The sequence below is a fragment of the Rhinolophus hipposideros genome (genome assembly GCF_964194185.1).
Source record: "Rhinolophus hipposideros genome assembly, chromosome: 11".
In the NCBI taxonomy this organism is placed as follows: Eukaryota; Metazoa; Chordata; class Mammalia; order Chiroptera; family Rhinolophidae; genus Rhinolophus; species Rhinolophus hipposideros.
The window spans coordinates 58,891,175-58,909,280 of record NC_138057.1 but is presented as its reverse complement, the minus strand read 5'-3'; the positions used below and the strand labels follow the sequence as shown (position 1 = coordinate 58,909,280).

Sequence of the window (18,106 nt, the reverse complement as noted above, 5' to 3'; positions counted from 1 at the left end):
TTGGGAAGCTACAAAGGAAGCCTTCGCTGCTCTTTTGCTTATTCAACCAAAAATACAAGTACACAGTCTGGCAAGTGTATTGGCCAGGTGCTGGGCATGGTGGCAAGGGCAAGCATGCAGGGAAGATAGAAAAGTGTGAGCAGAGAGATGATACTGAGACTAATACCAGATGTGCCTTCCCTTAATCCTGTAGAAAGTGCTGTGCAATCTATGCCGGAGATTATGTAGTGCTCTGATGGAAACATGTGGAAGTATTTTTCACAGCTAATTAACAATCAGTCTTAGAAACATGCCTGTTTATTTCAGTACTTGAAGAGCACCAGTCAAACAGCCCCTATTAGGCAGCACACTGGAGTTGTGGCTCTATTGGTGATCTCTTCTGAATGGCTGGGATGATGCCCAGCGAGCAGTCCTTTGCCTAAGGTATAGATTTAGCTTTGTGTGCACCTGGCTGACCACTTGTCATCAGCATCACAGCTTAGTCCTTCCCCTTTGAAATTCACGTTACAGTGACTTCAATGAAATGGGTAGAAAACTGTTTCTTTGTGAAAAATCACCACTGAGGGAGAGAAAAAAAAATATTGAAAAATGAGAATTTAGATGAAAATGTTACCCATAAGTCTTGACCAAAACATTCTTCTGTCTAGAGAAAAGCCTATTTAAACATTTAGATTAAAAACAACAACAAAAATACCTCTTCCAAGTATTTACTGTGTAGTCAGGCACTCCATTTAATCCTCAATTAATACCTCTCCGAGAAGGTAAGGTGTACCATTTGACATAAGTAAATTGTGGCTCAGAGGATAAGGAACTGATCCCGTTACATGGCTCGTCACTGGCAAAGGGGTCTTTTTGGTGAAGTTGGGCATCACTTAAAATTGTCCTAATCAGTTCGGCATCATTATACAATAATTTAACAAATATTTATTGAACTCTGTTGTGTGCCAGATGCTTTTTGAGGTTCTGGGGCTGCAGTGAGGAAGAAGAACAATTTCTGCTCCAATGAACTTAAATTGCAGTGGAGAAGTTATATTCACATTCACAATGGCTGTGTGGACAAACAAATGTTATTAATGTAAACAGCAGTAGTAGATGCCAAGAAGATGAATCATGGTAATGGGTTAACGATGGAGAAGAGTCAGAGACAGCCCGTCTGAGGAGTGACTAAGCTCAGATCTGAATGAAATGAGCAGGAGCCGATGAAGGTTTGCAGGAAAAACATTCCTGGAAGAAAGGGTGCCTGGTACAAAAGCCCCAAGTGGGAAAAAGCTAGGCAAGTTGGGAGGCGGGGGAGAGAATTCTACTGTCTCTGGAGTGGGAGGGGATGGACGCAGAGATGCTGGAACCAGAGCTCGGAGAGCCTTGCAGGCCATTTGAAAGTAGCTGGATTTTATTATTAGTGCAATGAGGAGCCACTGGAAAGTTTTAAACAAGGTACTGGTTTGGCCTAATCTCTGTTTCAGAAAGAATGGTGGCTGAGTGGGAAGAACGGCAGGGAGGCTAGGTAAGAGATGACGGTGGATTCGGCCAGGGTGGTAGTGACAGACAGCGGGAAGAATATAACAGTCTGGCTCTATTTCATTGGTAGAACCAACAGGACCTGCTGTGGGCTGCATGTAGGGGACGAAGGAAAGAGCTATCAAGGTGACTTCAAGTTGTTGACCCAAACTAGGTAGGTGGTTGTGTTAAAAAGGCCATTGGTGTTTCAGACTGGAGCTCTGAGGCAAGGATGGGAAAGAAGATAAAAATGTGTGAATCACTAACACATACATGGCACTTAAGCCTTGGGACTGAATTAGCTTAACTAGAGAGCAAAGAATACCCTTGAGCCCTGAGACCCTACCACATTCAGAAGAGAAGCCAGCAAAGGAAACAGAGGGACTAGCCAGTGAGGAGCAGGAAAACCTGAGTATGATGCCATAGATCAGGGGTGTCCAAACTGCGGCCCGCAGGCCACAGATCCATTTTTTATTGGCCTGCAGCAAATTCCAAAAATATATTTAGTTTACTTAAATAAACCAGGTGAGGCAATATGTACTTCACCTTGAGTGAGTGGCCCGGCTGTTTGTGTATTTTACCGCATATGGCCCTTGGTGAAAAATGTTGAAAAAGTTTGGACACCGCTGCCATAGATTGACACTCAGAATTGAGTGTTTCAGTAAGGCGGAGGTGGTCAACTGTATCCAATACTGCTGAGTAGATGAGGAGGGTAAAGGTGGCGAGAGACCATTGAATTTGGTAAGATAAATGTCCTTAGTGACCCTCAGACGAGTCACTTGAGCAGACTGACAAGGATGTAGGCCTGTGGGGATTGGGCTTAAGGAAGTTTAACAGGTAAGGAATGGAAGGGAAGATGGTGAATATACACAACTATAGATAGTTCTGCTTCCAGGGGAAGTAGAAAACATGACAATAGCTGGATTATAAAACTTTTACTTGGATTCTTGTCTGTTAATAGTATAGGCTACACCTGAACGCCATCTTACCTTTCCTCTCTGATTTTTTCATTTTGTTTTTAATCCTTTAAACATTTCTTTTATCAGGAATCTCACACACAGTACGTTGTTGTCCAAATTCCCCTTAGTTAATTCATTATCTACTCTTTTATATTTACAATATGTTTTAGAATGGAAAATACTATAGCTGTAAATACAGACTGTCAAGAGAGATTGGAAGTACCAAACCTAGTTTTAGAAGGCAGAGACACTCAACTAAAATGGAATTTAAAGATATTTAAAGAAAAACCTTGGCATGTCTGTGGTGGTACTAAAGAAACTGTCCTTTTGGGATTACTATCATGCTGTTTTCTTAATGTAACTAAACATTTACAATAAAGTTGCTAAATTATTAATGCGTCACTACATTGTGGCAACACAGTAAAGACTCCAGAGAAGATAATATAAATATAAAATGCAAAAAAAAAATAATTTCAGAATGGATATGCAGGCTTTTATTAGGGCAAGTTTTTCTATAACCATAAAATCTCTTTAAAACAAATAGATATCCAAGTATCTTTGTTAAACAGTGATCCAAAATGAACAAAAGTTAATAAAATCAACTACAAATGAACACATTTCAGCACATAAAACAGGTCTTCTGAAGTATTTTTAACACTAAGACCTAATTACATTATTTTCCAAATTATAGTGACTAATAATGTGAAAACCATAATACAGATAACATAGGTGATACTGTACTTTTCCAAGGTAGAAAAATATATTTGATCTAATATTCTTATGAATCCAATTGATATCACAAAATAAATTTTACTGCAAAATTTCTTTTAAATCTCAAAAAGCAGACATAATGGAAACATAGACATTGCATGGAAATAACTGTAAAATATTGTCAGGCACAGAAGTGTAGAAACATTGAAATATAAGAAAAAGCTATAAAGCGAAGGGTTGTCAAAATAGAGAATAAGAGATCTTCTGCAAGAAATGAAAACTCAACATCATGAAGTAGATAGCGGTAGCTATCTATCTCTAATGTATCATAGCTATAGAAATGCCATGGGGAAAATGAACAGAGCTATTTCCTGAGGTGGTAAAAACAAAGAGCACAAGTGGCTTTAAAAATGCAGACACATTGCGAATTAACTTACCACCTTCTTCAAATAAAAGTGAGAACCTCTTGGGAGAATTTAAACAACATTAGCAGATACATCTTATGGCCATTCATGAAATGCTTCCTGTTTCAGTGGAAAACTATTTCAGTGGTGAAAATGACGTAGGAATCAGGAACATATTCTGCTGAGACACTAGGTAATTGACACTTTCCCGCACTGGAAAAAAAGATTGTATAAGAAGGCATCTAAAGTTATTGACTATATCAAATATGTCCTAGGAGTAATCCATGCCTCGTGAAGTAGCTTACCAGCTGCCACGACTCTGGGGTCCTCATGGGACTGATGTCTCCCAGCTGCACGGCTGTCTGCACTCTTATCCCACCAAAGAACATGAACTGCAGAAATAAACCAAAAATAGACTTGAAAGACCACGGCGTTACTACAAGTGAGAAATACAGAAAAATTAATCAGAAACATTAAGGCTTATTCTTTAAATTGAAATAGCAAGTATGAAAAGGTAAAGCGAAGTATGTTTGTGGTAAGATTTCAGAGGGGTCAGAGATTTGGAAGACATATTTATAAATAACCCAATGGCTTTATAGATGAAGAAACAGGAAGCTGGAGAGGGCAAGTAAAGTAATGCAGCTAAAGACACTATCAAAACTAGACCCAGGTTTAGTTACTTTCTACTACATTTTACTTATTTTTTAAAAAAGGAAAATTATAAAAAATTGTGCTTACTAAAAGTTTGGATGATACACAGAAGAAAATAAAAAGTAGCATAATCTTAGCTTCCCAGAGAAAGCCTCTATTAATATTTAGTGTATTTTCCTTAAAAAAATACAAGTAAAATATAATTAGGGTCTTACTGATACATGTTGTATATGATGTACATGAATGTGTGTTATGTACATACCTTGTGTCATACCAAATGGTTTGCTTATTGTAAACAATGCTGACACAAACTTCCCTAGAGCAGCCCGACGTGTATCCATAATAATAATATTGACAACAACTACTACTAACATTTTTTGGAAGCTTACTACGTAACAGGCCTACATCAAAGCATTTTGCGTGATTTATCTCAGTCTTCATACATAATAATCTTAGCTGGTTGGTTATTATTATCATTTTATCGATGAGCATTGTAAGCACAGGAAGGTTAGAGTAACTCACTCAACATTACCAAGTTATAAGTGGTATAGCTATGATTCAAAGCTAAACAGTCTGGATCTGATTATTTCCTCAAAACAAACTCCTAAAATTCAAACTAAGAGGATCAAGGAGTATGTCTTATATATACACTTATGTGTGTATAGTATACATATTATACACTGTCCTTTAGAAATGAAGTACTGATTTATACTGAACATATTCTTCTCCAATGCTGAGAATGAATTTAAGATTAAAAAGTGTGCACATACTTTCAGTTTTATCTTATAAAAGTTTTACATGTCCATTATAGAAAATTAAAATAGAGACTTAATAAACATTAATCTCAGCACTCAAACGACCACTATATATTTTACATCCTTTGAAATTTCCTTCCTACATAATTGAACACACGGACACACCTATGCATATTTCCTATAATATTGGCAAAAACAATTTAAAAATTAAGGGTGTTTATTTGTATTGCCAAACTTATTTTGGGGGAAGAGTAAGCCAATGTGAACACCACACAGTATGAGGACTTATTGTTTCCCATCCTATCTCATACTATATCTATATAATGTCTTTACTAGCTGAAAAAAGGCATCTCATTATTAATTTAATCTGTGTCTTCTTTAATATATATTTAGCAATCATCTGTATGTTTACCTTTGCATAAGTTTTTATTTTTCATTTTGCTTTTGAATTTCATTTATGGTGTTTTGGGGCATGCAGGAAGATGGAGCCTTTTTATAATAAAATTGTCAGTGAATTTGTTTTCTTCATCGTTGCTTCATTTGCCTTTCGGTTTAGAAATATAGTTCTCATCCATGTTATTAAATAAATTCATCTATATTTTATTTTAGTAATTCTATTCCTTCTTTATTCTGCATTAAAATCTATAACCATTTGAACTATATTTTAGCATATGGTGTGAGATAGATACATAATAATTTTCATAATTTTTCCCTTCATGTATTTTCCAGCTTGTAAATATATATTTCTATACACTGAATATTTTGTTAGGATCTATTAGCAGAAGTTAAATTTCTAGGTAAAGATCAGAAACTCAGCTTTGAATATGTTAGGTTGGAGATGTCTCCAGGACATTCAAGGAGGGAAGTTAAGGAGGCAAATGGATATAATCAGTCTTTCAAATATTTTATTAGCTATTCTTAGTCATTTATCCTTCCAGAGAAATTTTATACACTTCTTTTTAGAGTCTGCCACAAAAAAACTCTCTGAAATTCTGACTGAAATAGCTTTTAAGAGTTAAATGCCCCAACTAGGTGTTTATTAAATAAAGTATGTATACTTATCTGTCTATCTGATGTATATACTTGCACTAGAGTATTAAAAAGTCATTATTAACTATGCATATGCATATTTCTGGCATATGTGTATAAATAAAACAATGTTTTGGTCTTGTTCCTATGTCATTCATATATATGTACATGAATAGATACATGAATGACATAGGAATACAAAGACCAAAATGTTGACTGTATTATCATTAGGTAGTGGGAAATGTCTATTTCCCCCTTTGGGCATGTCCATGTTTTCAGTAGTTGTAAAAATATGCAATACTTTTTCATTCAGAGACTAACTCTTAACCCCAAGTAATGTTACTTTTAAGAAAAACAAATAAAATGTATATTAAGAGGGGAAAAAAGATAAAAAGAACAGATATTTTCTAGAGGCTCTGCAGATTTTATCATTTTGATGTATCATGGAAAACAGCAGCTCAGCATTTGAAAAAGGCTTCAAAAGGTGTTAACATTCTAAATAAATAAGAAGAAAACAGGTGTTTATAACCTTAAAATTACAAAAAACCCCACCCAAACCCTAAAACTTGTCAATAAAAATGAAAATACGTGCCATAATGAAAAAGAGAGACAAACTAACCCCAGGAACTTAGTAGTTCACCAATATCTTTTGTAATTTTTTTTTAATTAAATTTATTGGGGTGACAATTGTTAGTAAATTTACATAGATTTCAGGTGTACAATTCTGTATTACATCGTCTATAAATCCCATTGTGTGTTCACCACCCAGAGTCAGTTCTCCTTCCATCACCATATATTTGATCCCCTTTACCCTCATCACCCACCCCCCACCCCCTTACCCTCTGGTAACCACTAAATTATTGTCTGTGTCTATGAGTTTTTGTTTCTCATTTGTTTGTCTTGTTCTTTTTGGTTTATATACCACATATCAGTGAAATCATAGGGTTCTCTGCTTTTTCTGTCTGACTTATTTCATTTAGCATTATACTCTCAAGATCCATCCATGTTGTCACAAATGCTCCTATATCATCTTTCCTTAACGCCGAATAGTATTCCATTGTATCTTTTGTAATTTCATCGACGGAATGGACAACCGTACCTCTGTTGAGGGCTCCATATTCTGTGTGGAAAACGCCAACTAGTTTCGAGTAGCCTAGATTGACATGGGCACTGACTGCCCTTTTAAATGCGTCACCCCACAGAGCTGGTCCACCTGGTTTCATCTGAAAAGTAACCAGCTCATAAACTCCTAGAGTAGGGAGAAAAATAATTATTTTACAAAAGATATTTAAGAAATTTCTAATCAGGTTACTATGGTTCCAGTGGAAGGCTAATGTGCATACACAAATATGGAGGATCATACACATACACATTTATATGGACATATTTATGAATTCTTTGCAATATTTTTCCGTGCTTTTATGTTTATAAAGTCCTTGTCCATGTCTAAGGGTCAGTTTTTAAGCTTATCATACAAAACAAAAAGGAAGCTGTATCTAGCTATTATCTGAAATATTTTTAATCTATAAAATTTGTCAACAAAACAAATATTGAGAATTCATAATAGGATTAGGATTTTTGAGCTTCCCGAGTCTACACTTTTAGATAAGAAATGAGTAAGAAACGTATTTTCTGATTTATTTTTCCTTTTTTCCAATTTTGAGAGGAAATTTTTTTTTCGTATAATTTCTCCCTATGGGATTCCATTTCTAACAGTAACAGCAAGTAAACAATGTAATATCTGAAATTTTGATGGGAAAAAACAAACAAACAAACAAACAAAAAATCTCCTAAAAAACTGAAGGAGATGGTTTTATTATTCCTAAATATCCAGGTCAACAGTTGAAAAGCATTTTACCTTCTGGTAAAAAGTATGGTGCTGATAGAAAGAAAGAAACTAGGGGATGAGAAGATTTGAGAAGTAAAATGAAAAAAGTATAAAGTTACTAGAGAATTATGAACAACAGAGGAAAAGAACCAAGATTCGACATTGTTCTTCTAGAAGCCACTTAGTTCATTTCGATAAAGCTGAAAGCTGAGGGGAGGTCTAGGTGAACAATGATCCAAATAAGACTTTTCAAATCTCTTGTAATCTAAGATACATTACAGAATTTAGATTATGGCGAAAATAAATTTCAAATACAAATAAATAAATAAAAATTGAAATTAGTTTATGCTTTTTAAAAATCTGACTTTTCTTTAAAACTAGGTTGAGATAAATATTTCTTTAGGTCAGCAAGACAGTGAAATCAGCAAGAGAAGACAAATCTAGTAATTCTTTTCAAACTGAGAAATAAGAAAGAGGAATACAAAAAAGTTAAACTATAGTAATAGAGATTAACAGTTCAAGTTAATTCATTCCCTCCAGTCAGTCAGTCTTATAAGCAAAGATATACTTAATACATACTAAAGATTAGTTGTAATTTGTGAAAAAAAAATACTATGACAAAATTTCATACACTATCCTTCACCGACCTATAAAGGTTTTCTCTGCTTCAAATCCCCAACTTTTCAACTTTTACTCCCAGGTCAACTTTTTGTATTCACACCTAACTTTAAGAGCTTTTCCCAGTTGAAAAAACATTATTTAATGCTCATTGTTTTAATGATAAGCAAAAAGCTCAAATTCATTTTCATCTCTATAATCATAACATATTCCTACCTGAAACAAAGGATAATTTTATTCTTTGTCTTTGGAACCTTAGTTTTCACAGCTTCAAAGGCTTCGTTATTTCTTCATCAAAATTCGAAGTGACTAAGAGGAAAGGACTTACCTTCTTTTGCAGGCTTTTCTAATTTGCACCATGGCACCAGGTAAGTAATTTCACTCTCTTGTTTATCAATAAGAGCCAAATTTGGAATGAGAAATTGTTCTTGCCATTCCTTATCTTTGGCCAAGGCTTTCCGAACTTCAGTCCGATGAGTAAAATTATCTATGGGAAGAAAAGGAGTAAGAAAAATAAAAGTTTTTTATTTAAAATCACCTAGACCTTTTATAGGATTTCATTCAATTCAGCAGATGTTGAGGCCACCTAAGAACACTGTGTTATATCACTGGCGATACGGGGAAAAAAAAAAAGTGACATCTTTCCCCACATTCCTCATGGTCTAAAAGGGGAGTAGAGATGTCCATAACTAATGATGTCACATGGTGAGCTTTATAGGCTGTACTACTTAGTAGGTAGTTGTGTGACTTAGGTAAGTTACTGAATCTGTGTCTGTTTCTTACGCTGTGAAATGAGGACAGTGATACAGTATCTATAGCTCCAGGGTTGTAAAGATTAAATGAATTAGTACATGAAAGGAATTTAGACGTGTTTGGCACCTAGTCAGTACTCAATATATGTTAACTATTCCTACTAATTTGAGAAATTTAAATTATAGTGCCACTTTTGAAAAATGAGTATTTTTCTTTGGTGGTGATGGTGGTCAGGTCCAAGTTCACCTTGAATTATTAATAAATTCAATATAAATTAAGATGCATGTTTACAGCATCCTCTTCTTTGAACAAACAGCTTCCAAAGAAAGAGTGCTGATTCTCTTACTTATTATCACCCATTCTTTTTACCCAGTACTATTTCTCTTCTGTTTGTTACACAAACAGGTATATACATTTACTAACAAATGGGCTTGGTACTATATTACTAGTAGGGTCTCATAAGACTGACAGTAAAAGAGCTTTCTATAGTTTATGCTGTAGATAAAGAATAACGCCCATCTCATTGCTTAAATAAGTTATACCAGGACCTTACTAGTAATTTTTTTAATGGGACATGATTCTACCTGTTGCAAATTGAAGCATAAATTGTGTTTAAATTAGATTTGTTTTATTCCAAAAGGGAAAACCCCTAACCTATGGCCATGTTAAGTATAGAATGAGTACTTTTCATATTAAATGAAGTACTTTATATGACCAAACACTAAATGAAATTATTAAAAGTTCTCTGGATATCATCAAATCCTGATGTAGACTTCACAAGGATTTGACACTGGAGTAACAAATACTCTGGGGATTCCTGTTACCCATTCTCCTTCCTCTACTAAAATAGGGGTAGTTCAGCTTCAGTATGGGGACAACTCTGATTCCTTTGCCTTTCCGGAGAGCAGCATAATGATAGTGAATGCTCTGAAACCCTGGGGTGCACAGATGAAACAAATGTGGTTCCCTAAACATAACAAATTATTAAATCTCAGAATTGGGTGATGCCTAGAAGTTAACCATCATCCTCATCAACCTATACTGCCCTCAGGCCCCTACATGTTTTAATTGTTTCCACAAGAATCCTGATATTCAGCTGTAGCTTCAACAGTAAGTAAAAATAATTCTCTCCTCCTTTTATGATCTTAACCCGCTGGGGCTCTTATGATCAATGCTTTAAATTTTTCATAAATTATCTTTATAATGAACCATTCTCTAAATTTTCTGAGAATTAAAATCCAGTTCACAATTTTATTATTTGAAATAAGAGATGCCATTCATGATAAGGATTTGAGCAAGGAGTTGTTAGAGGTATACCATTGGGAAGAATAACCAATGGATTTGCCTTCTTTTTTTTGTTTGTTGTTGTTCTGCTTTTTAAGTTTAATTTAACCTGTGTGTATTTATAGTAACAGATCCAAGAACCAAGTCACGTGTGACATTTAACAGAATGAAAATCTGTACTGAATATTTAAGCTGATGATTCATACCATACTTCCAAATATGAAACGCTTTATTCACTCTGCCTCCAAATTCAACACTCCAGTATCCAACCAATTCAGAGTGAGCTGTCCGAAGACGTACGTTTTTCTTAAAATTTTCCAGAAACTCATTCATCTTTGAAGGTTTCAGGCAGTAAGTACGGAATTCATAGAATGTTCCATCGTATTGTCTGGGGCCTGTAGCAAAAGATGAGCACGCCTGAAGAAAGATAAAGAAATTTAAATTTTGGGAAGGTAGAATTTATAATATTATGTTACAACCAAATCTGAATTTGGAAACAAGGGACACTCATTAGACTCATAATCCATGTTTGTACCTCTGATGTCCTCTGCCCATAGAAATTTGTTTAAAGTGATGTCAATAAAGATAACTACTCTTAAGTATGCTGAATATGTAGCTACTGTCTCCTAGCTGGGGTCCACCAGAGCCACCTTTCCGTGAAAAGTTAATTGAAGGCACTGGGGTCTTAATCAGTCCCTTACCCCAAGAACTACAATTAGGATTCCAATATGTTTACAAATGTTTTACCTTATTTAGTCAATATTCTATTTGTAGTCAATACTACATGTGTTACAGTTATGCATTTAAGTGAACTTTATAAAATATGCAGGCATGATAAAAATGTTTTATCATGAAAACTCAAGTTTTTGTAAAAATGGAAATCACTGTCCAGGTTGAAGTACTTCCTAAATCCAGGGAAGTGGATCACTGGTAAAAAAAAAAAAAAAAAAAAAAAAGACTGGACTGTAACTAATGTGAAAGGAAGCCATCATCTATCCAATCGCATTATAGCATGGTAGTAGACTGTATGAATGCTATCAGAGAAAAATCAACAGGAAAGAATCGTCTGAATCATTATTAGGTTTAATTACAGATGCAATGTGAAGAAGGGCATTTAATTTATCCAATTATAACAGGTTGATGGAAATGTCCTTAAGAACTATTAGTTCTTTTTGTATTAGTCAGTTACTCACTATATAAATTTTTGTTCTAATTTGTTCCAAGTCTGAGTGAAGTTAAAATTTTAGGTAGGAATGTCCTGCTAGAAATTATCCTCCATATATTTATATGTGTGTGTGTGTACACATACACACTCATATGGTATTTGGGTTTACAGATCCATCTTATCGTAGGTTTGGTTATTACCTGCCAATTTTCTGAAGCTGATTAATCAGAATTACCTATTAAAAGTTTTGGTACAAACACAATGTGAACAAATTTTGGGCTTATACTACTATATGGTACGTCAAATGAAACTAGACAAACTAGAAGAAGTACTTCTGACATATTTTTGGTTAAAACACACACACAAGTGTCTATGTATTTTATTTAGTCGTGTAAAATATCATAATTCTAATTATCTACTTGAGTCCATCCTACTCATGACTAAAGTTATGTTCCTATTGCCCAAGTGTCCAAGCTTCCCTGAAGAGCAGGTATTCCCACCAAAAACAATTGCAGCTACGACGTTTGCTTGACATGCTTTTTGTGTCATTTTCACTGAATTCTAAGAAGAGAAGGTTATGCAAATACACAACTGCTGAGCAGTGTAGTTTAAAAAGCACCATAAATAAAACATGTCAGAAAATGGGACAACGAGGGTATTCGTTAACAACTGCTTTTGGCAAGTTGATTTCCAGGGAATCATCTGTATTTGGAAACAGCTATGTGGTCAAAGGCACATAGTTTTATCTTTCCCGGGACAAACAGTAGCAGGGGAAGCCCGGTGAAAGGTTAACCAGCAGCGAGATGTGTGTTTGCTTGGGGGGGAGGTGATCTTTGTTTCATGCCAGAAAGTAAAATTATGCTGGAGGAATCATGAGTGGTTCAGGCTTCCTTCTGCTCAAGTTCGGGCTCATTTTTGGCACCAATAACTTTCATTTATGAGAGACCTTTAGAAAATCAAAGTTCAGAACGAAGTTGTGAGGCATAATCCTTGGCCCCGCCCCATTAGAGAATCAGAATGCTCAAGCCTGTGTTGCTCATCGTGGGTGAAAGGGCCAGTAAAGGCTTGTCTTCAGTCTTTACCAGCCCCTAGGTTAACCCTCTTTACTATCCTGTCCCCCGAGAAAGGAGGAAAGTCTAAGCATCGAAAGGAAAAATAGCTCTGGTTAGGGTTCCCGAGTAAGCAAATTCCCAACAGCTCAGGCTGAATCACAGAAATGTGGTCCTGTACATGTCCCATCTGAGGCTAAATGAGTCTGTTGTCATCATATCTGCTACGAGGTTCCTGACCCCGCCTGGCGTGGGCACCCACGGACAGAGACACGGCGAGCTGCAGGTCTGGGCGCACGAGGCGGGTGGGCGCGCGACCCCGGGCTGCGCATGCGCGGGCCCGCGCGCTCCCAGCAAACGCCCCCCACTGGCTCAGGAAAGGGCTGGGCGCGTCCCCACAGCGGGTACCTGAGCCACAAGCGTCCGTGCGGCCAGAGCCTTAGTTAGGCTGCTTCGGGCAACGAGCATGATGAGGCGCGGAGTGCTGAGAAGGGCAGCCAGCCGGTATGTTTTAGTAGATTCCTCTTCTTTTGATTTCGCGCCTGGGAAGGGGAAGCGACTGGACAACTGGCAGACGCAGGCTCGGGGCGGGGCTCGGCGGCTGTAGCTCCGCCTCCGGTGGGGCGTGGCCGGACCGCCCCAGCCTCTCGGTGTCCGCTGCGGTCCTACCTCCAGGCGCTTTTGGTGTTAGCTTGGACCCTTGGGTTCCCCTTTGTTTCCTCCAACATTCTAACCCCAAGAGTCAGAAGTGACGTTGGAGTTAGCTGAATGCTGAGGCCATTCCTGTACCAACTTCCTGAGCCCATCACCTCAACTCCCATGTGCAATTCGTAGAAGGTGTTGTGTGGTGTGCGAGTGGGTGTGTCCACTGAGAGGGATGTATGGATGCGTGCATGTGTAATGCTTTGCATTTAACATCGTGGGTTATTGCCAGGTTAAGTTTTATTCGCTATGTACATACCGCTGAAGACCACGGGGACTTCATTTTCTTGATTAAATGCACTCTCTCCCTATCGCCACTCCCACCGTTACCTTGGGTGGCTCCTAATAATGATTTAGATTGTATTTCTCAGGAGCTCAGAGGAATGGAGGCACCGAACTAGATGTAAAAGTTAAATTTAAACATACATAGTTTGAAATTAAATAGTTTTTTTAAGCCTTAAAAAGCAAAACAGCTGACCTCTGATATTGTCCTATCTCTGTGATCATTGGTCCCCAGAGTAACTACTTTCAATATTTTTCTGTTTCTTCTAATGCTTGTTTCCTTTTTTCCAAACTATAGACATTTTCTGATGTTTCTTGATATTTTCAGGTATAGGTATATGGACTGCTTGGGAAATGAGGATTTAGCTCTCTTATATGCCACTCCCCCAAAATATACTTCCACATCTGATAATGCTTACGTTAATAATAGTTCATTGTTACATTATTAATTTACTTTATATTAAATGTTCACATTTTTCTTACTAATTAAATTACATTATTACACACATGATACATAATTAAACACAAAATTATACACAATAGTTATATTACTGCGCACACTGAAGTAATGTTACTTACATTATTAAAACTAGGAAATAATTACAGGGCTTTCACCTGTGGTTGTATTGGTTGTGCCTTGTGCAAAGGCTTTTGCATCATTGCATCAAAAGGAGGCTTTTTGAAATTACTAAGTCCAGAGGGGGTGATTCAGTTTTTCCCGTTGATGAGCATACATTTCTAACAAGGCAAGACCAAACAAAGCATCATCTGTGCCCAGATTGGATCTTTATGCTTCAAATTATTTTCTTAGACTTTTCCGCACCGGAATTCACAATTCATTCACTCAGTCAACCGATATTTATTAAATTCTTTCTATGCTTGAGGCACTTTTCAAGAAACTGTGGTACGGGGGTGAACAAAAGACAAAGTCCCTGTCCTCTGGGTACTTACAGGTCGGAGGAAAGTTTTCAACATGTGAAGAGAAAAATATATTCGGGATTAATAAATTCTGTGGGAAAAAACAAAGAAGGATAAGGAGAACAGAAAGTGCTAGAGGGAGGTAGTAGAGAATGCTATTTCCCAACATATTTTTAAAATTCATAGTAGGACTCATGTAGTTAGGTGCATCAGGTGACTCACTCCTGCCAGTGAGATGTGTTAGTGTATTTATGACCTGCTGTAAATGATCTTAAAGTAGTGTTGGAAGGTTTGTTTCCCTCTTCGTTCCTTATCATTTCTGCTTGCTGTAATGTGGACATAATGGCTTGAGTTCTTGAATTATGAGGTAGGAGCCACATGCTGAAGATGGTGGAACAAGAGAGAAAAAGGCTAGGTTCTGACACCATGGAACACCATATAAGGAGCCCTGGGCTGCCCATCTCTAGGTGTCTTCTATATGAGAAATCATCTAGTTTAAGTCACTGCTGTATGGCCTAGACCTATAATCTTAATAGGAGGGTGACTCTTTCTCTTTCTCTCTCTCTTTTCTTGTACTTGTCATTTATTAATCATCAAATTCTTTACCAAAAGAACAAATTTTTTCTCAATATGATTAAACCCATTCATCAGTTTATCAGTTTCATCTCCTCGAATTATCTTTTGGGTGTCCTTTGTTCTCTCACGCTGGTGTGAAATAGTTCTCTAAGAAGGCACAATAGTAATTCTGGGATCTTTTACTGACATCCTGGGGAACCTCATTTACTTTGTTTTGGACCTATTTCCTAGATTTTGTATATATATATTTTTATTCCTAATTTTAGGAGGGGGTACATGGAAATTTGACTTTTGAGACTTGCATCTCTAAAAATGTTTTATTCTACCAACTCCTGATTCATATTTTGGGTGGATATGAAATTCTACATTGGAAATAATTTTTTCTCATATTTTTAAAGGCCATTCTTCGTTTTATTATACTTTATCAGAAGACATTTGTACCATTCTGAATCCTTTGTATGTGGCTTGTTTCTCTCACTTGGAACTTTTTATGTTTCTCTCTTTGTCCCTGGTGTTCTGAAATGTCACAATAATATTACTTGGAGTAGGTATTTTTTCCCCTATACATTGTTCCTCACTCAGTGCTGGCCACTCTTAATCTGGCCACTTTTCAATCCTGAAAATTTTGTTTTATTTCTTGAATTTTTTTCTTCTCTTGTTGATCTCTGGAACTTCTGTTATTCAAATATTGTGTCACCAGTTGCTCTTTTTATTTTCTGTACCATTTTACATATCTACTTTTTTGGCCTAGTTTTTTGGGGTAAAAACCCCACAATTTTATCTTCTAACTCATCTATTGAATTTTAAACTTCTACTTTCACAGTAGTTATTTCCAGGAGCTCCTTTTTTTTTTTAATCCCTTCCCCAGAATATTTCTTCATTTCTCACTCTTTCTTTTTGGAAATACTATCTTCTTTTTGCTCCTTAGGTTCAATATGTTTATCTCTGAGGATATTAATTACAGGTGTTTATTTTGTAGTTACTGTTTTAGGTCTTCCTGCATTGTTTCTGTCTTTGTTTTTTTTCATGTTTTGTGTTTTATATCATTTGATCTGTTTTCTGCCCAGGTCCCAGTGTTTTTCCTACGGTATTTTTTGTTGTGATCCTTGGCCATTATTTCATGTTTTGAAATGAGAAAAAACCTGAAAGCTCTGTGAGTATGGGTGGGGTCTGTCAAATAGTGGGCTTCACTGTAGAGTTGTCTGACTGGGCTATTTCACTGAGGGGAGATAGCCCCGGCTGTTATCAATCTGTAAGTCATGTCTCTTAGTCTAATCAGTTACCCCTGTAGGAAAGTTCCAGAGTCACAGTGTCCTGTGACCGAGGAGGGAAGGAGGCTGGACATCTCAGTATTTGGTAGGTAGCTATTCACTTTATTGTTATGTTTATGACTGGTTCTGATTCCTTCAGCTGTATCTGGTATTCAGGAACGTGGTTTAGCTTTTTAAGAATGTATTAAATAGGATAGGCTAAACTGCTGTAACTAATAGATACCAAAATGCACGATGTCTCAAACACGTTAGGATTTTCTTCCTTGTTCCTTAGGAATCTAAAACAGGTTTTCCTAGTTAGCAGGCAGCGCTTTTATACGTGATGGATTAAGAGCCCAGTGGTTTTGCCATCCATTGAGCCCCATCATCAACAGCAACTAGCTAGCAGGTAGAGAGGATTTCCAAGATGAAAATATTTAACAGATAGTGAAGAGTAAAATTCATGACTGCAACTTAGAGAGGGAAAATGTTGGTAAGTGCTGCTACATGTCTAAGACAATCTCGTATTCACTTCCTCACAGGTTTTAATTATCCTCAAAACTCTGTGAGTTAAGCTTTATCTCCCAGTGAGAAAGGTGAGGTTCTGAGAGAGAATAATTTTCTCAGGTTCACTGCTGCTAAGTGGTACATGTAAGGTTTGAATTCAGATTGTAAAACCAGTTCTGTTTAACATTTGTTTTTAAAAGATGTGAGATTATTCATGTAATTTTAGATTTGTAGTGGAAAATTGCTTCTAAACAGCATTTAAAAAGAAATGTTTTTCGGTGCCTTTTTAAAAAAACACAAATTCTTAAACTGCCTGGAAGATGCATAGAGTAAGCATTTTGAAAATTATTGTTGTATATCCTAAATTTCTGACAACTGATCCAAAGGACAAGTAGTGCAAAGCTAGATAAATGTGGGTTTAGGCTAATGTGATATAGAGCAATGGGTAGTTATTTTAGACTGGGTAGACTGAGGTTGTCTAAGGAGATGAGAAGAAACATGTAAGAGGAAACCTTTGATATAAGGTCTTTGAAAATCACGTATTTTAAAATCATGATTTTAATTAATACATTTGTCTGCTCTATGCAGTTTCATTGTACAGCTATATCTTTATTTGCCCATTTGACTATTATGGACAAAGATGTTTTGAATTCTTAAATAGATATTTCCTATTTCCATATGAAGAAATTCTCTAGGGCAGAGATTCTTAACATTTTTTTGTGCCATAAAACCCTTTGGAAATCTCGTGAGCCTATGGAACCCTAATATTTTTATATGCTTAGCAAATACATATATAGATTTACAAAGAGAACAGATTATATTGAGCTAATTTCATGAAAATGTAAAAGTAAATTCTTGACAAAGAAATAGACATGCTTTTTTTATTAAGGTACTAAATAACGAGATCTATCTTTGGATTTAACAGCTATCATAATTTTGAAGTAGTGATGAGCACAAAAGAAATTATTATGTATTTGCAGCAACTCTAAATGGAATTGGACAATATCTGTGTTATTTGTTGATCACAGAGTTACACGTCCTGTTAATAATACTGTGATTTGTTGCCTACATTTGTATTCAAAAGAAATGCTTATTTTTAGTTAGAAGTTGGTGATACTAAAGATCCAAGTTACCAGATCCTCTGAATTCTATCCGTAGACTCCTTGGG

At 36.2% G+C, this 18,106-nt stretch overlaps 1 protein-coding gene across 1 annotated transcript; it reads right to left on the bottom strand.

The window, feature by feature from the left end:
* Positions 1 to 2,930: 2,930 nt before the first annotated feature.
* On the bottom strand, positions 2,931 to 13,286 carry NIPSNAP3A (nipsnap homolog 3A). The gene is made up of 6 exons (XM_081065651.1): positions 13,112 to 13,286; positions 10,696 to 10,906; positions 8,781 to 8,939; positions 7,106 to 7,255; positions 3,877 to 3,963; positions 2,931 to 3,784 (listed from the first exon to the last, which is right to left on the bottom strand). Exons 1-6 carry the CDS (start codon positions 13,169 to 13,171, stop codon positions 3,708 to 3,710), a joined length of 744 nt encoding a protein of 247 aa, XP_080921777.1. The 5' UTR covers positions 13,172 to 13,286; the 3' UTR covers positions 2,931 to 3,707.
* Positions 13,287 to 18,106: the final 4,820 nt, after the last annotated feature.

Bases quoted from the DNA above. Each gene is read 5' to 3' on its own strand.
- NIPSNAP3A (XM_081065651.1), bottom strand. From the start codon at position 13,171: ATGCTCGTTGCCCGAAGCAGCCTAACTAAGGCTCTGGCCGCACGGACG. The intron at 8,940-10,695 runs GTATGAATCATC...TTCTTCCCATAG, and splicing joins GTTTCATATTTGGAAGTATG to ATAATTTTACTCATCGGACT. The intron at 3,964-7,105 runs GTACGGTTGTCC...TTATTTCTGCAG, and splicing joins ATATGGAGCCCTCAACAGAG to TTCATGTTCTTTGGTGGGAT.